Source organism: Nylanderia fulva, unplaced genomic scaffold (genome assembly GCF_048542155.1).
Source record: "Nylanderia fulva isolate GAGA-0341 unplaced genomic scaffold, ASM4854215v1 Scaffold42, whole genome shotgun sequence".
Classification (NCBI taxonomy): Eukaryota; Metazoa; Arthropoda; class Insecta; order Hymenoptera; family Formicidae; genus Nylanderia; species Nylanderia fulva.
The window spans coordinates 1,266,467-1,289,663 of record NW_028190499.1 but is presented as its reverse complement, the minus strand read 5'-3'; the positions used below and the strand labels follow the sequence as shown (position 1 = coordinate 1,289,663).

The following is a 23,197-nucleotide window of genomic DNA, read 5'->3' as shown; positions in this document are numbered from 1 at the left end:
TGAATTAAAAAAGCTGTAATAAGATCCTAATATTAAATTATATATAAAAAAATCTCACTTCAAGGTAGAAATCATCTATTTTACATATATCAACTAATTAAATATTTATACAATAATTATTTTGGAAGGTTTTTTTTTGCAGAGAAAAGTTATTGCATTTCCGTTTGTTTTGAATTTGATTTCAAATTTTTTTGCATATATTCTTTCTAATTTAAAATTGTTTTATTTAGAATTAATAAAAATGAAAATCAAAAGTATAAAATATATATCTACTAATTATTTTATTAATCTTTTTATTTCTTCTCTTAGGTGATAAATTAGGCCGTGTTGTACACATAATACAATCTCGAGAGCCTTCACTGAGGGATTCCAATCCAGATGAAATCGAAATCGATTTCGAGACTTTGAAGCCATCTACTCTCAGAGAACTAGAGAGCTATGTTGCATCATGTCTTAGAAAGAAACCACGTAAGCTTTACTTTCATCTTTAAGTTGAGCTTATAAAATATCTCTTTTGTGGCAGCTAAATAATTGTATACATAAATATACAATATTTCACAATTTTTTTGAAACAAATTATAAATGTTGAGATATACATAATATATATGCGCACATATATCAAGGATGTTACATACGATACATATTTTAGATATATTAGGAAACCTAGTTATGATTGTTCAATATTATCGGAATAGACTTTTATAACAGATTGTTTAAATGTTATATCATGTGTGTCTACAGATAAAAAAGTCAGTGGTAAATCTAAAGACGAACAGATGGCTGAAAAGAAGCAAGAACTGGAGAAGAGGTTGCAGGATGTGACAGGGCAATTGGGCAATGTCAAAAAGGCTACGAAGAAAGGTATGCATAATTTTCTATAAGTAGGAGAGTGTACTCCCGTGAAAAAAATTGAAAATCTGGTATTCTCAAGGAAATTTTATTCAACCTTGAAAAATCAGAGAATTATGAAATTGATTGAGATTCAGGGAATTTTTTAAAAAATTATTATTTTGTTAATTTTATTCTCATTTAGCACTTAAAAAACGTCCTAACATATTTTGGCAATATGTAAGTTTTTATTACAATTCGTTTTTGATTGACAATCTATTCTTGGGGTCAAAATTTTATATGAATTATAAACTTCATAAAAAAATTGTTCAATTTTTCAAATGGATAATATTGAGATAAATTAATATTTCTTGAAACATAATAAATTATTTCTTTATTTTATATTTTTCTTTTTATCTAGGAATTCTCGGAATTTTTTCACAAAATTCGAGTAAAAATACTGTATAAAATAACTTTTATACTTTTTATAAAACTTTATCATGAAAAAAAAAATATTTGAAATGGCGAAACTTGACATAGAGGGGGATGTAATAATGAAATTGTTTTCATTTACTCTTTTTCACAGAGGACAGTAGTAAGTCTGTTGACGTAGTCGGAACTGGTGGTGCCAGTGGACCTTCGCGATTATCGGCGTCGAGCAGTAGTAGCAGTGATAGCGATTCCAGCAGCAGTTCACTCTCTACGAGCTCGAGTGATTCAAGCGACAGTGAAGCAGGTTAGATATAATTGTATCAGTTGCTATTATATTAGACCCTTACGTGGGAACAAGAAAGGACTACTTGAAACCAAGTAGTTAATACAAACTTATACAAAACCTATATAATTTTTTCGGTGAGATTTGAAATTACGGAGTTATTTGCGCGTGCGCGAGACACTATGTTGTATACATCTTTTTTTTTTGGTGGAGATATCATATATTCGTCATATACTTGTCAAGTTCTTTGCAGGAATTTGTTACTTCCTAGCGATTCCTCTAAAGCACAGATTTCCATACTCACGTTTACGCTCGAAAGTTTTAAAAGACAATACATTTATACAAGCATACCGAATGTGAATGTTGATTTAGTAGACTGTTATAACGCGCTCTTTCTCTCATTAACATCACAAAATATGACAGGGTTGCTGTGAGCCTGAGTAATTTCTACATTTCTAAAAAAAGCTCTACTTTCTATACGTGTTTTTCCTTCTTTTTTTCTTTGCGTGTTGTGTAATACTATAAATGACATTATCAATTTAGAATGATAAGAAATTCACTGATACCGAAGAAAAATAGTAGACGGAGTCGTAGACGTGAAGTTCAAGCTGTTTAAAAATGACTCACCATTTCATGTGGCATACGCATACATACATTATATGCACATGCTCGCATACACACACACACACGCACACACACACACACACATACACATTATTTATATTAAATTTTGTATAAATAGCCGACTAAAAAAGTGGAGAAATTATTTTTATCTCGATAATGTAACTTATTAACTAGAACTAGAGTATATTATAATCATAACATTTCAGTACAGTCCAGAAAATTACAACTTTAAAAATGTCTCTTATATATGAACAATTCAAAGTATTTTTCTTTATGTCAATAAGGTTGAGAAAAATTAATTAATTTATGTAATTATTATTTAAAATTATATAAGCTGCTGATTATATCACATTGTTTTAATTTATATAAGCTGCATTTTTCACATGACACATAATTACAACAAATTGGAACAATGATCGATAAATCTGTTCAGCATATTTCATTCCTATTATTACTTTAACTTGGATACTCTATTGAAAAAGAATAATGCCTCATGACTTGGTGATAGATTTAAGAACTTCAAAAAAAAATTCATGAACTCTGTGCCTAACCAATTTTCTATTGGCAAGTAAAACAATCGAGAAATATGCATCATTAACAGTATGTAAACGTAAGAAGGAAGTTACAAAATAGATATAAACAATATTTTCAAGTGGGGGTTTGACGTGTATCGCAAATATCTTCTTAAGCTGCTGAATCTTGCTTATTAATTACTGTATTTATTAGGACGGCGTTATTTACACACATTCACACACACACAAACACACATATACATGTAGTTTAAGTGCTGCGTTATATTAATGCAAGTACAAAAGTGAGTGTCAAGTTTCATCTTGAGTTGAATCTTGATGAAAGCAGTTGACTGCAGAATAAGATGATATATGTTGGTGTATTTGACACATTTTTAATATCCACCACCAGGTGATCAGGTACATGCGGTGGATGTCACATTAAGAATTTGAAACTTGACACACTCTGAAAGAATTTTTATTTAATTTACGAGACATATGCAATAGTAAGAACAAAGGTGAGCTAGTGGAGTGCAGACTGTGTTTAGAGGATACCATATGCCATGCCAGCTTGTTTCACGAATTATATTGATTATGAACAATATGATTATTTTCTCTTGCCCTATCGGTGTTGAACAATACATTCTGTTGCTCGAAAGTCAAGTATAGTTTTTGCTACTCAAGGTTACTGAATTTCTCACTGCAGTCCCGCCTTTGGGTTTTATTAAGAACGAATAATTACTTGAAGAGAGTCTAATGCCTTTGACAGACAGACTTTCAACTCACAAAGAGCGACATAGTTGGAAATTTGCCGTGTGTGACTGTAGTGTTAAATAATAGTACCTTGTATAAGTTATACAAACATACTTATCATAGCTTTTCCCCGATTAATTATATCGCCCACACATATATACATATAAATATATATATATATATTTATAACCCGAAAGATCATTCAATATATTAACTCTCTTGCGTTATTTATTTATATTAAAAAGAAAAACAAATAACTAGAACAGCAGTTACTTGTATCACTGTGTTTTCGTAAAAGAAAGAAAGAAAATCATTAAGTTTGATTTCTCACATTGATCCATTTCATGTCGTATCATTTCTCAGAATCTAGTACAGTGATTAACAGGCGACGCACTAAACCATAAGAAGTGGATATACAAAGTGGTTGACGTGTAAAACGTTTGCGTTTTATGCTCTCCCTCCGGTCATTTTCCACACATTTCAAACCTATGCGGACTTATAAGTAAAGAAAATATGATATCGGTTATCGTTGATACCGTAATAATTAGGCGGTGAAATCATAGCGATACACACGGGAATGCAGACAATGTGTATTGGTGGCTAGATTTGCAAATTAGTGCACTTTAAGGTTTAGCATATATAGTTCACAATGTTGTTATACGCGTTTTGTACTTTTTACCAGTGAGTTTTCACACCTCCCTTGTCTCCGCAAAAACAAAAAAGAAAGCAAAAAGAAAACAAGATTCTTCTCAACAATTGTCGGTCTCCACTGTTATTATCTTTCCACCTTGATCTTAGCTTATCATAGGTAAAGATGTGCTTCCTTTAACAAATCAATTATTTATTATTAAAGTGTTTCGTCTTGCAAGTCGAATCTACGTCACATATCGTGCGAGACGAGCGAAAAAAAAAAAGAAAATGAATACAAATTCTTCCTTCCTGACTCGCTCCGAGCATAATAGATGCATAGATTCGTATAAAGTAATTCTAAAAAAAAGAAAAGAAAAGAAAAAATCCGCAGAGGATAAATTAGTGCGGAGAAGTACACTTTATATATGAGTTCTAATTGACGGATCTCATTTGTTTTTTTTGTCAAATTAATTTGACTTTGAGCATGTACATATGTGTGCAAAGTTGAAGGAGTTAGAAGGTAAGATAGGAGAAACGACAGAAAGGGACTTGAATAAAAGAGGATTGAGAGAGAGAGAGATCACAGTGAAAGCAGGTAAAAAGGAGAGGAGGACTGAGAAGGGAAACAAGTTAAGAGGAAATGGTCTATAATATATACATATATATACAATATATATATATATATTTATATACATATATACACAAGGCGCCTAGCCTCCAAACACATTGTTTGCACTCCGCTAAGCTTTGCAAATCGTCGTTTTCATCTTATTTACCACTAGTTCCTCATCGGTTTAATCATTATTCTAATCTAATCAGTTCTCAATTTCGCTCAAATAATTAGAGGAGGAGAACAAAAATTGGGAAGAGTGTTTTCTTTCTGAAATCGAAATATCACTATATACCAATGATATAATTATGTGAATTATGAGAATTATGGTGTGGTTTTACATGCCTCAATATGTGAGAATAGTAGTTATTCCTGTGTCAAGCGTATCACACTTTCACATTTCATTGCAATAGTATATTTTAAAATGTGTATTGTAAATATCATTAATAATTTCCGAGTAACGAAACACATTATTACTGTCATAGCTTTCGAAGCATAATATTACTCTTTTTTTTCTCTTTTTTTTGTAACCCGTCCTATTAAAACATCTTTTTAGAAAAACTTTTTTTATGTGTTTAAACAAAATTAATTTTAATATTTTTTTGTTTATATATTTCTATGTGTAAATGTCTGCTCTATGATAATGTTTTTGTTGAAGATATCATGTAAATTTAGTTCTTTAGTTCGTGTAAATTTAGTTCTACATTATATAATATATATTATATTCATAAGAATTTATTGTGAACGTAACCGATAACGACGCTCTAAGCTGCTTCACCTCCAAAGTGAGCATCTTGTAATTAAACATAACGTGAGCATTAAGAGTAATCGAATTTGCACTCGAGTACAATTAAATAGTATCATGAATCATACACTCAGCAGCGTACTTACTGTTCCGACAGAAAAGAAAAAAAGAAAGCAAAAAGAGAGAGAGAGAGAGAAAAGATGATAAGAAGTAGGGCAATTAATTACTACGAGAATTACTCTATACAAACAAGCCACAATTGGTTCTGAAAAAAGTGTTCGTCGATTAAGAGAGTTATTGATTATTGGAATTATATAAGCATTTAAAGGTAGAAAATATGAGAAATGTCGGACAGATTAATATACATTATCGCCGTTTTATGTTTTCCCAAAATACTGAAAGTGACTAGAGAGAGAGAGAGAGAGAAAGAGAGAATGATAGAAAGAATGAGAGAGAATGAAAGACAGAGGGAGAGATTGTGAGAGAAAGAGAGAAATATCCGAATAATTAGCTAGACTATGGGAGAATAAATTTTTGGCAGCGTGTGCTGATGAATTAGATAGAGATCCTACGACGCATCTATTAAGATACAATCACCATTAGCTTGTAACACGAGGTATAGGGCATTTTATAAAATGAATATCCATATTGCCTTCCAAAATTTTTGTAGCATTTACTCTGTATGCAAGCACGCGTCTAAATTTTATATTTTTTTCTTCGCATCTTCTTTCATCCAGACTGGAATGTCATCCCTCTTCCTGCTAGTTATATAATAATAACAACGCGAAAGCAGAATTATTTAAGGAAAATATCTATCTAAAATATTTTGTTATAATTCAAAAAGTAGACACACATACATACATACATACATACATACTTACATATATACAGAGACATCTCTCTTTTATTTAAATGTCGCCGATTATTATATATTACCTTTCTATTTCGGATTTGTATGTATAAGCGTTTCCATCTGTTTTCTCTGCGTATCGCGAATTTAATAATAATAATAACGGTAAACACGAGCGTACGTGTTTTTTTTGTACATAGCAAAAACTAATATATCATAAAATATTATTAATAAATAGCTATAAGTTACACTTACGGAGAAGAAAAGTGACAAAAACACACGCATACATTCACATACATATATATATACATGTATGTGTGTGTGTGTATGTGTGTGTGTATATATATGAAACACGCGCGAGACTTTTTTTAAGTGCATACACATACGAAGTTTAAAACGAGTGAAGAAGTAGACGTTAATTCTCTCTTCAAGAGTCGCGGTTGGCTCATATAATAGGTGGTCCAGTTAACTATATTATATAAATTAAGATACGCTGGTACTCCTTCTCGTTGTTTTTTCCGGGTTTTTGGTTTTTTCGTTTAATCGTCGAACGGGGTTTTTTTTTATTAGAAGCAAGGTTTGTCCGTCACATTCCATCGTATGAAAATTTCTGTGATTGTCGCGATCACGAATGCAAATTTTTTTTGAGAGCACATACCTGACGAAATGAGAAAATGATGAAAAGACTTTTTCCATATAAATATATCACTGTCTCGCCGATGATTTTACATAGTAAACAGACTATGAACATCGAGCAGGAGTCTCTTGCCACCGATCTCAATGTTGCGCTAACTACGACTTTAACGATTAAAACAAGCTGTAAGAGTATGTCACTCTCTTGTATCCATTCATCTTTAAGTTGTATTCACAAACTTCGTCCCGAAAGAGGACAAGAAATGAAGAGGAAGAGTTTGAACCCGTATCGTACCATTTATTTACACATTATCATATATTATATTAATTATATTATACTATATGGAAATATAATGCAAAGAAGGACGGCAATTTGATGATGATGATGATGATTTCTGTAGTCAGTGTTTAATCGTCACTTCCGCCATTGTCACATTATTATTATTATTATATTGTTATTACAATAAAAATTGTGGTTTATTATATCGCTACACTTGAAACGAAGAGAGCTGGTGCTCTCACATACATATATGTGAAATATATATATATATATATATATATATATATATAAAAATATATATGAATGTGTGAGAACTCTTTTCGCGATATGTGTGCATATATATGTGGGCGTGCGTGCGATATGTATGTATGTATTTATATGCGATGTGTATATATACACATATACATATATATGCACACGCAAATCATAAATGAGGTGAAATACAACTAACTTTATGTAGAGAATGAGGAGGAAGAAGTCGTTCTGCGTATTAAAATTTTTTAATATAAAAAAAAAAGAAAATCACCAAGAGAGATGAAAGTGGGAAAAAATGGAACATACAATATTGAGATATTTAAATTAACATTGTTGTACACAGTGATACAATTATAATATAAGCATATGAATAAAATCTATTAGAAAATATATGCCCGGAGTTGTTTGATTTTGTTCGTCGTTTTCTAAGATTTTCTATTACTTCGCAACAACGATTTTACTATTTACTATTTTTTTTTTTTACAACGTTTTACAACGTTTTCGACTGGCTGGTATCCTCTGTGCACACTGCATTTCACAGCTCATCAGTTTCTTATCTCTCTCGATATGACAAAGAGAGAGATAACGATAAATCGATTGCACATTACTCACCTGTTAGATGCACGTTGAATTTCAGGCAATTCGTCGAATCGTCCACATAAAAAGAAAGCGAAGAAAAATCCACCAGGACCTTCGACGACAAGCTCCACCGTAGCAACGGTAAGATAATATAAGAATGATTATGTAAGAAGAAGAGTTCCACCAACCAGAGTTGAACATGTTTTTTTTTAACCAAAAAATTCACCATAAGTTTAATGAATAATTATTTTCTAAATAATGCATTATTAATTCCTCTTTAACACATGTAATATTTTTTCGTCAATCGTTAGCTCTTGAGATAAAAAATAATGTACTCTTTAGGCGACTACATTAAATCATAGTGGGGCTCTTTTAATTAACAACCAGCCCTCGGTTACCTCAGCGGGACCAATAAAGCCACCTGCAACCCAATCAAGCAATATTCCCTCAGAGCAAGGTATGTGGATAAATAAATTACGAGATTATTAAAATAGTACAGTAATAATATGATTGGAGATCTTAAAGAGTAGAGTTATATTTGTTGGAAAAATTCACAACTCTTATATACTCATTTGTATATTTTTTCCCAATAGATTCAACAATGTCTAATTTTCTGTAATTATAATTTTTTTAATTTTGCAAGTTTTATTACGTATAAATATTTTATTACAGAGCTTTTACAACGTATACATTACGAGGACATGTCATGTTATAAAAAACAAGATAATTTAACACGTATGATTAAGGTTTCTGGCCGACTATGTTGGAATTGTGACGTCAGAGGCGAGCAAACACGCTAACAATTCTTAGATGCTATTTCGAAATAAGAAGATATTTCGATGAAACAGCCTTCGGTTCAGATAGCTTTAGCACTCTCGAAAACTATCCTTTTCTTTTTATAATCAATAACTAAAATGACTGTGATATGAGGCAGAGTTCGTCTAGTCTTTGCGCATGCATGCATGCACAGTCATTCCACATGACAGTTTGATATCACGATCATTTTACGGTTGTTAATTGAACTGTCAGGAGAAAAGATAGTAAGTGTATGTCATTTTGACGTCAGTTTTCTACTTGGATAGTTTTTGAGATATTTTAAAAGTGTGTTAAAGTCATTTGAAATATTTTATTGAAATATCTTTTTACATTTAGAAATGACATCTAAGAATTTTCAGCGTATACTTTCTTACCTCTGACGTCACAATCTAACATAACTATGACGAGTTAAATATCTTAAATATGCGAAATACGAATTGTTAAATACAATTCTTTTAGGCGGCAATAATCAGCCGATCGCAGTGGCAGCTGTTACAGCTGGGCAAGGCATTCCTGTTGCAAGTCATCCATCTATGCCGGCTCAACCATCGCGACCTACAGCTATGGCTCAAGCTGCTCCCGTAAAGAAACCAACTCCGCCGCCACCGACATCTAATCCACCGACCCCGTCAGTTTCTGTGCCGACTCCACCGCCTAGCGTAACACCTACAAATGCGAACTCTATGACAGCCTCGCCAGTCGTATCTCAACCTCAGCAACCACCGACGTCCATCAGTTCCTTTCCAAATGCAAATACACCGGTGTCCACAGATGGGACAAATTTAAATCAACAGTCTGATCTTTTACAGCCGTACAATACTCTTTCAGGTATTTATAACAAATAATTTGATCTTTATAGGCAAATACAATGCTCTACCGAAGTTTCTTGTGAAAAGAAGATTCACACAATTAGAATTAGAACTGTAAATATGTATAATATAAATGTATATCATATATCGAATAGGTGTGCATGAAAAGAAAACATATATTAAGTAATTTTGTGTATTTTATATAGCTTCAGTACCCACCACACAATCCTCTCTGGAGCAGACGCTCGCGATCAAGAAGGATCCTCCATTTATACAAACACAGCAGCCTTCTTTGGATCAAACACTTGCGATCAAGAAGGATCCTTCGTTCATCCAGACATCTCACTCGACCAATAATACCAATACGAATACGAATTTAAATTTAATACCGGATGTAAAACCAGTGAATATGATGCCGACGAGTATGGCTTCTAATTTGAACTTGGGCAATATCAATATGGCGAGTTTGAATATGAATCTGTCCCAAGGACTGGCAGCGCACATGAGCATTGGACATCAATTGGAGAATATGATTAACACCGCCGCGCCATTGTCAAATATTCAGAACTCCCATAACATTACGATGTCGCAACAACACGCCAATGGTTTTCCAAATACAAAGCGTGGAAATTCGCCGCCCAATATGCTGAATAACAACGGTATTCCGGGATTGAACATAGGAATGAATATGGGAGGCATAAGTTCGATATTCGATCCTGTTCCTATAGTATCTATGCCAATGCAGATTTCCCAGATTTCTATAAAGAAGGACGAGAAACCTTTGCCAATCTCTCAACCTCAACTGACGCAAAAACCTTTGGATGGTGTGTGCAATATTTTTACGCATTTTTTTTTTTTTTAAGCATTTCTCTGTCTAAATTTGCATTTAGGCTGCACCAGTATCTGTGTTTATTCGGCTTATCTTCCTCTTACATCTAATATATCTTCCCTTTTCCTTATACAATAAGTTCATGTTTATTATATCACTTAAATCCAGAAATAATTTAAATATTGATGCAGCTATTAACATCATAGTACAAATATGTTGGATAGAAAAGACACACAATGCAATACTTGCATATTCATTAATTTAATTTTAACCATTTAATAATTTTTATTTATTTTTTTAAGGCTTATTTGCTATCTAGTCTTTTCTTGCACTCAAGCGTGCTTATTTATTGTATTTTTCAAGCATAATCTCAATTGTTGAGTATTATATTGATTTCTTGAATTTTTTATAGGTGGAAATAATCCTTTACCTTTACTAATGCTTTACATAATATTGCTTTATATGTGTTTTAATCGCTATATATTAATTGCTTATTAAGCAGACACGTAATACTATTGTTCTAACGGGAATTTTTTTTGACAGAAATGACTCTAACAATGCCACCAATGGGCAATCACGCTAGTTCCCAGATGATGCCCGAAAAGAAAATGACTCCACCCGATTCAAAGAATCCGGCTGCAAATTTTGCTTCAGCCTTCAAAAATAAGGTACAAAAAATCTATTCTAAATACGTATTTAAATAAAATCGTACATGTAAAGATTATAGAAATAATATAAGTAATATGTACGTGTATAGTTTTCTCTTATAATGTATTATCTTTTTGTTGTATTATATATATTTAATTTATTGTCACACATACACACATATACAGGGTGTCCTGGCGGAAAAGTTTAATAGCAGATTTCTGGTATCGTTCGAAGACGATTTGTTCTCAGCGAAAATGTCGACACACCAATAATTTTCGAATTATAAACAGTTTAAAATAAAGGCTTTTTTGGATACTAAGCCTTATGAAAATAAAATATTAACAGAACTACATTGTTTAGTTAATTTTAGATAGTTTGCTTTAATAGAATTTTATTAATATAAGACTTAGTTATATAAAGACATATAATAACAAAAATTAGGAACACGCTAAAAATGATGGCTTCCCTCAACATTTTTACTAAGGAAAAATTGTCTTCTAAATAATACCAGGAATCTACCATTAAAAACTTTCCGCCAGTTCTGGGACACCCTGTATATGTATATATCTCGATGTTTTTCTGCGATAGATAAAGAATCTTTAAGATTTTAAGGACATCTTTATTTGTTAATTTTTTTTGTTTTTAAATAGAACCACCATAATATTTTCATATAAAGCGATTCTTCGCAGTATTCGGCATAAGTTAAAAGAAGCTAAAATATAAATAATTTACGAGACATTATATTTTAACAGGATGTATCAGGAATGTTTTAAAAAAATATTCTTTTCGTTAATTTTATTTTTATTTAACACTTAAGAAACGTATTTCTAACATATCTTGACATTTAAGTTATTTTGTTAAAATTTTATGATCTTTTTATTGATAATCTAATTTTAGTGTCAAGATCTTATATAAATTATAAATTTTTTTATAGAAAATTGTTCAAATTTTTAATAGATAATTAAATAAATTTTAATAAATTAAATAAATAATTAAATAAATTAGTATTTCCTGAGACGGGTATAATAAATTGTTTTTTGTTTTATATTTTGATCAGGAAATTCCTCAGGAATTTTTTTTCAAAATTTAAATAGACACGCTGTTTAATTTGGCATAATCTTACATAATATGTTAAATATCTCGTAAAAATATTCATTTTGCAATGATTTTACCTCAATACTTTTATATCCGCAAAATAATGAGAAAAATCAATTGAAGAAGACGCATAATTATTAATAAATATATATAAAAAGTAAAATACCTTTTGTACATGTGTTCGCTTTTTATTTATTAAATGGTGTTGATTTTGCAGACGGTGGAGCAGAATGTCAAGAATGCATCCTCGTGGTCTTCTCTGGCGCAGGCATCCAGTCCTCAATCTGCGGCAGGGAGCAGTATGAAGAGCACGACCCGAGATTCATTCCAGGCATTCAAAAATAAGGCTAAGGAAAAAAACGAAAGAGTAAGTAATACTATTATAACACTGCACTGCATTTTCCTTTAAAATCTTTAAATTAATTATATATTTTTTTCTACACAAAATATGTGTTCAAATAATATATTTGATAAATGTAATAAAGTATATTTAATGAAACGTTTATATACCTAAAGGCAAGACATAATGAAAAAAATATAAAGATCACAAGAACTATGCTTAAACAGAAATTAAACCAAATTTTGTCGAGTAACTTTCGAAGCTGAACTCGTGTTACGAAAAAGATATTTATAACGTTTAATTTTGACCTTCGGAAAGTGCGGGATAAAAGTTTGTTTAGTTTCTATTTAGCTAATTAAAGTCTTCTGTAACCTTCTTTATTTTCCATTAGGTTTGTGTATTTTAATCTAATTTAAAGTTTCGATAAGACTAGATAAACTTTGAAAATACCAGGAAGTTTAACAGAGAGAAACGTTCCATTAAATAAATTTTATATTATTAAACATCTATATTGTTCAAACATTTATTTAATTTTATTGAAATTATTTGACAAAACGTAAAAGTAAAATTTCTATTTCCATGTATAATATATTTACCTATTTAATATATTTTATATTAATTGTAAAACAGCAAAGGGCCCTTATGGAACAGCAAGAAATGCGTAGACAACAAAAGGAACAAGCGGAGCGAGAAAGAATGCTGCGGCAGGAAAACGAAAGAAGAAGGGAACGAGAGGAAGAAGATGCCCTGGACAAAGTTCGAAAAACTGTCGCAGATCAGCAAGGAAACGTTATGACTGCCACAACAAGAGCAGAAGAGGTGAAAGCCATTGCCGATACGGATAGTAGTAGTCCGAGTCATTCGTCCAGTCAGGATAAATCCGCTGCCGAAAGAGAACGTCAGAGGCTGCGGGAGCAAGAACGTCGACGACGAGAAGCGGTAAGTACTTGACATTTTTTCACGTCCACCAAATTTCTATTTAATATCTTAAAGAAGAAGGAAAAAGATAAAAGACAATTGTGCTCATTATGTAGAATAGTCTTATTATAATTAAAAAGGACACATTTTCTTTTGACCTAGAGTCATGATTTGCATGTTTAATTGTATGTAAAGGAATTTAAGATAACTTATATGATCGGATTGTAAAAAACGCAATAATTTAAGTATACTTCAATTATTATTAGGTAGCTTAATAATTGTTAGGTGGTTTAATAATATTCAATTTAACAATATACAATTTAATAATATTCAATTAATATATAGAAGTTTAATAATTTTATAGCATATATAAGAAGAGAGTTTAAGCTATATTATAAATATTATCCTAATTTATCAGAGTTATAGAATTGAGTATAATGTTAATTAAAATCTATTATTATAATAATTTGCAATCTGTGATGATTCGGAGGAAAGTTGATTATTCTACATAGTTATATCTAGATTATCTGCAATACCTAAAGCAAAGGCATTCGCGAAAAATGGTTATATTTATCTTTTCAGATGGCTGGCCAGATTGACATGAACATGCAAAGTGATTTGATGGCTGCGTTTGAGGAATCTTTATAATGTTACTATGCGATGTTTATGATAAACGCACTAAAACTTGAACAGAATATGGACATATACTATTTGACATTTTCTATAATTATAGGAAAATGTGACGTTAATTAAGAAGCATAGTAATGCTAATTATGAACTTAAATGAATGACGTTTGATGACAGACATTTTTGTGCTATTACCAGTGGTGGTGCAGTTGGGACATTCCAACAGAAAAAAAACCCCTCTTGATTGACCTCTTGATTGTCTGAAGACTCAAAGAATAGAATGAACAGTTTCATTAGGATAAACTATGACAAATTGTGTTTGTCATTAAATCGATGAACATACATACATACATTCACACATTGAAGCGTGTGACGATGTAATTAGATAAAATACTTATATAATACTTCGAAAATGCTACACTAGATATTGTGTTACATTTTTCCGGTTTTCATAAGTTTGTACTTTATGTAAATTTGAAAACAAAACAGGATATATATTATGTGAATAAGAGGTTTGCATGTGCATTGAATGTATGAAATTAGATTGAATGTCGACGCAGGACAAAGAGTTGTACATTTAGTTAAGTTTTATATTTTTCCACGTTGAGTCATTAATCGTTGGTAGGATTATTATAGTACAGCTTGTTGCCAATAAAATATGTATGCAATTGATTAATCAAAGTCAATGTATTATACGTTAATAAATGTATAATATCTTGATTGATTCAGAAGTCATAATATTGCGAATCAACTGGTCAAATTCAAAGCTACCCACCCATTAATTCATTTTAGAACAACATTGTCAATTATTACAAATAATAAGATAATTCTAGATTTGAAGTAATTTCGATCCTACCAACCAGTAAATCAGGTTTAAATATCTAATCTTTAATATATTTTAAGTAAAAATGATATCGCGATGTCGATATCAAATTGTGAATAATAAATTTTGTTAGAAAAGAAATGTATTTATTCGATCAATAGTATACAAATGTCTCAATTTAAAAAATTTGTTAAATTGTAAATAAAAAATTGAAGAAGTATGTATGTGAATAATCTTAAAATATCATTTAAATTCAACGCATCAAGCAGAAGAAAGGTATAACTGAATTATCAGATTAATTAATAACTAAAAGTCGCCCGAACAAAATCCTGCGCGAATTGAGTGAATTTTTATTAAGAAAAAGATTTTTCCTATAAAAGCATAAGTATAGGAAAAACAATACTGATTAAATTAATTTTACAATTTTTTTCAATTTTTTATATTACTTAATCTTTAGATAGAGAACACGAGAAATTAACTTGTCTAAAAAAGTTTAATTTTGAGATTTTTTTTCTTATTATCTTATTCATTTTCCACCCTATAAATTAATAAATTATCACAATATTTTTTTTATTTTATTATGTAAATTATATTTTTATTTAAAATTTTCAATTTTCTCGGAACAGTGGTAATCATTTTAGATTACTTCAAACAAATTATACTGTGACATTTGCTCATTGCAGATCCCAATATTGTTATGTCATATATAATAGAAAGGTTTCTCTAGAAGCACAAAAACAATAAAATTTCATATAAACGAGTAATTTTTTAATTAACTTATTCTGCCTCCTGTGCCAGATACTACAATTTTTTTGAAATATTGAAATAAATTTAAATATTAAATTAAATATTTTTGAAAGATGAAATTTAATCAATATAAGATTTCTTTTCTTTATTTCTTATGCATTCATAGTGAAAATAGGATTGTAAAGGGCGAATATTGAATATTCGAAAGTGGTTGTCATTTATTATTTTTTTTTTATTTTATACATCAATATGGAATTTCAGTTTAACTAAAAATAATATAAATTTTTAGACAATTCTAGTGAAAATTAATTCTAATATTGCTAAAAGTAGTGTTGATAATTGAAGAGAGCAGAATTAATTATTACTAATATTGAAAACAATATTTTCTTATATCGAATAGTTAGAAGAAATTTGTTGCTTTGGGTTCTTTTACGAGTTTCTTTTGCTGTTGTATTAGTTTGCAATTTATAAACGTAATATTATCAATTTGTTTTTTTTTTTATTTGTTATTATCAATTAGTTTTTTTACGAGCTTCTAGACACCTTGGAAAATCTTAAATTCAGGCTCTTTTAAACAAGCTAATTCCTTATGTTCTCTATTGAAATATTAAATAATGTGACGAATTGAAAAGAAAAAATTGTGGAATTATTTCAATTGCTTTTATAACTTTTTTGTTGATAAAATCTTTTTTTTTAAATCAATGTTCCGTGTTCGATTAATATTTTATTCTGATGGTTTCTATTATTCAGCTCATGTTTAATTATTCTGCGTATAACTTTTGACCATGATAGGTTAAATTTAAATGGTATTTTAAAGATTATTCACATGCATGTGTTCTCAATTTTTTATTTATATCTTAATGATTTTTCTATTTTATACTATATTATTGATCAAATAAATATATTTCTTTTCTAATAAAACTCGACATATTAAAACAAAAAAATCTATTTACACTTAGACAATCGAAGTTTTTGAAATGAAATAGCACATCATTACTTTGATTGTGCATTTTTCTTCTCTATAAATTGAATGTATATTTTAAAACGACATTTTGTGTTTGGAAAGCGTGTGGAAAGAAAAACACAATCGACACATCTGTCGATTTTTATATATAAATGTGCTCGTGATACTTTATAGGTGAGAATGTAATGAATAAGCAAACGAACAACCAATGTAAAACTTTTGTTGTTAAGATTTAAAAGGAGTGCACGTTATTCATAATACTTGTTAGCGTTTGATTCACAATAGATCCGATTTTCTCTTGTCGGATTGTGAAAAAAGAAAAATTTATAAAAAAAAATTTATATTAAATTTTGTTAGCTGTTTGTTTGCTCGATGTATATTAATTTTAATTATCTGTTTGTTTTTGTTTAAACAGTAGAGTTTTTCTAAACAATTAGTGCACATATATCATTTGTTTTTATAGGATATCGTAAACGAAGGCAATTTGCAGCAGAAGCATTTGACAATTTTTCTCAATTATATCGTGAAACTCATTATTTGATTGAATTCTGTCATTTGTAATTAAAATATAAACGATTTGAATAACTAAAATTAAAAAAAAAAAAGATTAATAGAGTCTTATTCTATTTGTTTGTATGGTGCAATAGCAATGTTTGCGCCGTTTATTAGTACAATGATTTAGTCATCGATATGTTATTGTTAATGTAAGCACTTAAATGTGGTAGGAGTTCCTTGGATTGTAGGATTAATCATTTAAGGAAATGTAAAAATTGTTGATAGGTATATTGAGTATGTTCTTCTTTCCACACGTTGTTCGTTTAAGACATTTAATTTATAAAAAAGAAAAATGCACAATTGAAAATGATGACGTGCTGTTTTGAATACTTGGATTGTTTAGATATAAAAGGATTCTTTAGTTTTAATGAAATTATCCATTTTGCTATTAGTGGATACTATGTCTCATAATAGTGTCCAACGTATCAGGAAGATTTGTCATCGACGGAAACAATTAGATGATACTAAAGCATTATTTATAATTATAAATTATAATAATTATATTATAAATCTCATCGAGAGTTTAATGAAATAATGAAAATTGAATTTTTCACGATACAGCTAAGAAAAATTGTCAAATATTTCTGCTGCAAATTGGCTTTCGTTCACGATCTTCTATGAAAGCGAATTATATATGTGCATTAGTTGTTTAGAAAAGAAGAGCTATTATATGTATGCATTTAGCAAACAGACAAGTGAAATAATTTGGAAAGTTTTTACCATTTAATAAGCGAATCGGACCGAACCTTAACAAGCATTATGAATCTTTTTTTGAATAATTGTGAATAGCAACTGCACATCTTTCAAATCTAGAAAGTTTTGCATTAGTCATTTATTTTGTTTAGTGTATGCTTGCCTTTAGAGTATCGTGAAACACTCAGAAAATGTAAATTGTAAGAAAGATAAAGTGATAAAATATATATGTATGTTTATCAATGATGGATATTTTTTTTTTTTTTTTTTTTTTTTTAACTAAAACATTCTTTTCGTAAAATGTTTTTTATATGTATATTGAAATTCAATATCATCGATAGAATCTGAAAAATATAAAATAACGAATTTCATATCCCTTTAAAGTGTTTCGATTTTATTTGGTTTATAGAATACATATTTATATTGTTCAATCATGTATCTTTAGACATGATGAAAGTTATCAGAAATCGTAGATGTGTTGTGTCACACGATAATATGCTCACACGTGTGGCCGAATATATGAATCCTAATTATGTAATAAAAAGGAAGAAGGAAGGAATGAATACATGATGGAAAGAAAGAGATGATTTGGAGAAAGAATGTGTAAGGGGAAAAAATAGGAATGCATGTAATAGGTATAAGATTGTATAATACGTGGTTTGTAAATGTATATACAAGGAGAAATCATCGATAATATGTTAAATACGAAAATCTAGAATATCTATGTATAAATATATATTAAGTATATCATTAAAAATAATATAATAATCTTTATATATGTGATAAGGTTTATAATCGTTAAAGAAGACGGATAGATAAATTATGTAACCCGCTAGATCTCAGCATAAGTTAGAATGTAACGACTATACATACATACATATTTCTCTAAGTAACACCAAAATCACTCAACTGTATCAAAAAGTAATTTTTTATATAAGTTCCCACGGGCGCACATCATCTCCAATGGCACATGAATTTTAGTAGAACTTACTACTACGATGACTAACAATAGTGAACATTTAAACTGGTTGTACATAAATAATTACGAGGTGAGAGAAAATAAATGGCTGAAATAAAGAGAAGCTTGATGTTGTTAAATAAGGGAAAGAGAGAAAAAGGAGCGATTGTTTATTACATTCATGTATCTCTGTTTTCTTTCGTTATACTAACGCGACGGCAGCTTCGTAAATTTATGCTCTTTCGTATATTTATGTTAAATATAATTTTTTATAAATAAAAATCGAATTAAAAAAATGATTCATAAAGCGTTGCATTGAGTTTTGATTTTTCCAATATATAATTTTATAATACAATTTGTTAACGAGATGTTATTAAAGAATTCTCGATATATGAAGACTAAATAATATTTCTTAAATAATGTTTTAGATATTTAATTAATGTTTTATATGAAAAAGACATCTTTTAATTCCATTTTTATTTATAACTAAGAATGCATGCGATATTATTTGTGATTATTTATATGTATGTATAAAGATTTCTTATTTAACAACATCAATCTATATATATATAAAATATATCGTGTAACACAAAATGTGAATTGTAAGAAACGAAAAGCGATAAAAGATGTATTCATCAAAGATGGATATATCTTTCTTTTTTTTTTTTAAATAAAGTGTATTCTTCTTGCGTAAAATGTTTTATATGCATATTGAACTTCATTTGACAGAATCTGAATTATATGTGTGTATGTGTGTGTATTATATATATATATATATATATATATATATATATATATATATATATATATATACATACATATAATCTATATATTGTTATTAATTAGCAGAAATAAAAAACATGATTTATTACATGAACTAATATTAAATTGTGAATACAAGAGACAGACTACTCATTGTACATGCATAGAGAAAATTACCTTTCCTAGTTTGTAATATTTTGCATGTTATATAATATATTTACAAACACATCGGAGAATGTGAGAACATAACAGAATAACGCAAGTAAGAGATCTGTATAGAAAAATCGCGGCTAAAGAAGCAACTGTCGCGTGATTTCGTACATTTTGACAGTTTTTTCCTTAAGCTGCGAGAAGTCGAAGTAGAGTGCAAATACGAAAAAACAAAACCACTATATATGTATACTATTAATATATCCTCAAAAAGTATGTTATAAGCATATATATATATATATATATATATATATATATTATAGTCCCTCACAAGTATATGCTCTAACAATCTTAAGATTTAATTATTAATAACTAAAATATGAAAGCAAAAATATAGTGGTAGTATTTTATTGCGAAACCTCTCACCTTCCTCCCACAACCGCATGCGTATATATATATATATATATATAGATATCCGCAATCGATTTTCTTTCAAACTGAACTGTGTCTAGAGCTAGTTTGTCCATATTATACGTTTAGCTATATATATATATATATTAATTCTTTTCTGCGATACTAAGCAATGTTATATAGACACCTTTTAAGTCGTTTGAAGAGTTGTTGCAGAAAATGTCGAATTATGTTTCAAGAAAAACACACGCAGATGTTTATAAAGTAACTTAGTAGTTAGAGAGTGAGAGTTCAAAGTTACAATGCGCCTTTTATTGAAGAAACATAAAACTCGCAATAAAGTCTTGCTTCATGCTGTCAGACGTTGTGTTGTTTATTGAAACGATGAAACTCCCGCAGTCTTAAGGCCTGCATGCGAATAAATCCAGTAGCATCCGCGGGCTCGAAATCACCCTGCACGTCCATCGAAACCAGATTCTCGTTGTACAACGAGACTTTACTCGATCTACCGATCGCCATAACTGTAATAGGAAAAAGAATAATGTATAATTATTTTTTTTTCATATTGCAAACTTAAATCAATAGTTCTGTTTATATATATATATAAATATATATATATATATATATATATATATATATATATATATATATATATATATAGGCTGTTTGAAATTTCGTTTTTCTTTTTAAATTTAATTTTACGCAAATTATACCATATTATTATACCAACCATTTCCTTTGTACAGTTGCAGCTTTACTGTACCATTTACGTATTTTTGAGAATATTGGATGCTGTTTCGTACAAAATCGCATTCGGGTGAAAACCAGAAACCTGTATAAGACAAGCGCGTTTTTAATATATATAATTTAGCTCGATAAATATAAAATACATCTTTAGTTTTTTAAATATTAATTATACCATTATAAACGTAATTCGACATCTTATCCGTCAGATATGATTTGATCCTTAGAACTTCACGGTCCAAGATGAACACTTCCAAATCTTGATGAGCAGTGTGCAAGATTTTGGCGCCCGGTGACTCGTAAATTCCTCGTGACTAAAACATTTAGATTTTAGGTGAATGTATTCGGTTTTTTTTTGTATCAACAATTCATAGATTTATCATAAATGCGCACCTTCAATCCGATGAATCGATTTTCCACAATGTCTATCCTCCCGATTCCATGTGCACCTCCGATCTCGTTAAGATACTCTATTATCGTCAGAGGAGTATCAAATATTTTTCCATCTTTTAGACTTTTTACATTAATTGGGTAGCCTTCCGCAAAATTAATTTCAATCTCCTCAGCGTCTAAAGAAGAATTTATCGGATCAGCCGTCATTTTGTAAAGTCCTTTCGGTGCTGGAGTGGCAGGATTTTCCAATACTCCTGATTCGTAACTGTAAAATAAAAAGAAATATAAAATAAATGAAAAAGGTTCTGATACGAATGCAAATTAAGATATATGAAAAGGACTAGTATAAGAGTCAGGCACAGATATATTAAATGCAATAAAATTATTATTTTTAAATTCCTCATCTGCTATATTTAAAACAAGTAGAGAAAAATTTAAAAATAATTGTACTGCATTTAATAATTATATTTGATTCTTATTAGCTTTTTCATATCTGAATTTGTACCAATATAAAAGATAAAAGTAACGTTAATCTCCTATTCAATATTCCATTTGCGTGTGTTATACCTAACGTGTACGAGATTAGCATCAGTGCTCCATGGTTCTTTTGGTGTTGCCGAAATCGGTATTCCATTTTGTCGGGCATATTCCAATAAATCCGATCTTCCTTGAAATTTCGTGTAAAACTCGCGTTCCCTCCACGGAGCTAAAATCTGTACATTTATATTATATATTTTTGTCATATATAATTTTTTTATATTACTTTTTATCATACAATTAACTTAATTAATTAATTTATTAGATTTCTATATTCTAGAAATATACAGTCACATATAGAAGAATATATTTCCTACATTATAAAAAATATAAAATTAATCGATATCATACACTTCAAACTCACTTGTGTTGTTCATCAAGTAATTGTTGGCAAAATAATTATATTGTAAAAAGTACCGTGATATCAGGATAAAGACTGTAGCAGCTCAATTCGAAGCGAACTTGATCGTTTCCTTTTCCGGTTGCTCCATGTGCTATGATATTGGCGTCTTCGGCTCTTGCTAATTTGATCAAACCTTCGCTGATACAGGGTCGTGCTACGGAAGTGCCTAGGAGATATCTTCCCTCGTAGAGCAATCCACAAGCCACGGCAGGCCATACATAAGAAGTTACAAATACTTCTTTAAGATCATCTATCACAACCTTATGAACAAGTGAATTTGTCGTTATGCAGATTTTTCAAGTAAAAAATTAGATTATTTTGTCACAAATATATTGAACAAATATAATTATTTAACAATCTACTAATTTATACTACACAATTTTTAATATTTTATTTTGAACTTAATCAGCATATTATATGCTAAAAAATATATTTTACCTTAGTGGCACCAATTTTTAATGCCTTCTCTTTAACTGCATCAAAATCTTCATCTTGCCCAATATTCGCCTAAATATATATAATCAAGTGTTTGTATCTACTTATTTTAGAAATCATGTAATTACAAATAAAATTTTTACCACATAAGCGATAACTTGAAAGCCTTTCTCTTTCAACCAAAACAAGATGCAGGAGGTATCTAGACCACCGCTATACGCTAGAATCACTTTTTTCTTCAAATCTGCCATTTTTCACAGCTTCGTAAGCTGTAGATGAGTTTTAAGTAGAAATTAAAAAATAACACTAAAATTAAAACTAGAGTTAAGAGTAAAGAGAACAGCTGTTGAGACGATACAGACTTAACTGTGACAATACAGAAATAACTGTGTTAAAATCCGCTTCATTGCAACTTTATTAATCGACTTTGTTTCTTTGACCTCCGGATTACTGATAACCCTTTGGATAACTTTGAGATCATAAATCGGTGTCCTTAAAAATTATCGAAATAAGCTATTCTGTGTTCAGT

General features: G+C 29.7%; 2 protein-coding genes across 16 annotated transcripts in view; one reads left to right on the top strand and one right to left on the bottom strand.

The window, feature by feature from the left end:
- The window catches only part of LOC114936131 (homeotic protein female sterile), a 35,911-nt gene extending 15,395 nt beyond the window's left edge, over positions 1-20,516 (top strand). For all 15 annotated transcript variants that reach the window (XM_029309171.2, XM_085486323.1, XM_029309173.2 and 12 more), the window contains 11 exons: positions 310-468; positions 742-861; positions 1,415-1,564; positions 8,070-8,152; positions 8,354-8,468; positions 9,287-9,655; positions 9,843-10,460; positions 11,009-11,133; positions 12,426-12,575; positions 13,179-13,487; positions 14,049-20,516. In XM_029309171.2, the coding sequence (XP_029165004.1) occupies positions 310-468; positions 742-861; positions 1,415-1,564; positions 8,070-8,152; positions 8,354-8,468; positions 9,287-9,655; positions 9,843-10,460; positions 11,009-11,133; positions 12,426-12,575; positions 13,179-13,487; positions 14,049-14,114 (2,264 nt within the window). In that variant the 3' untranslated portion in view covers positions 14,115-20,516. The remainder of the gene's footprint in view (positions 1-309; positions 469-741; positions 862-1,414; positions 1,565-8,069; positions 8,153-8,353; positions 8,469-9,286; positions 9,656-9,842; positions 10,461-11,008; positions 11,134-12,425; positions 12,576-13,178; positions 13,488-14,048) is intronic.
- On the bottom strand, positions 18,589-23,161 carry Ass (argininosuccinate synthase). The gene is made up of 8 exons (XM_029309254.2): positions 22,812-23,161; positions 22,672-22,740; positions 22,248-22,493; positions 21,861-22,006; positions 21,294-21,558; positions 21,076-21,214; positions 20,887-20,988; positions 18,589-20,677 (listed from the first exon to the last, which is right to left on the bottom strand). Exons 1-8 carry the CDS (start codon positions 22,917-22,919, stop codon positions 20,514-20,516), a joined length of 1,239 nt encoding a protein of 412 aa, XP_029165087.1. The 5' UTR covers positions 22,920-23,161; the 3' UTR covers positions 18,589-20,513.
- Positions 23,162-23,197: the final 36 nt, after the last annotated feature.

Coding starts and splice junctions, on each gene's coding strand:
- Ass (XM_029309254.2), bottom strand. CDS start 22,919: ATGGCAGATTTGAAGAAAAAAGTGATTCTAGCGTATAGCGGTGGTCTA. Junction 22,741..22,811: donor TTCAAGTTATCGCTTATGTG/GTAAAAATTTTA, acceptor ATATATATTTAG/GCGAATATTGGGCAAGATGA. Junction 22,494..22,671: donor TAAAAATTGGTGCCACTAAG/GTAAAATATATT, acceptor CTTGTTCATAAG/GTTGTGATAGATGATCTTAA.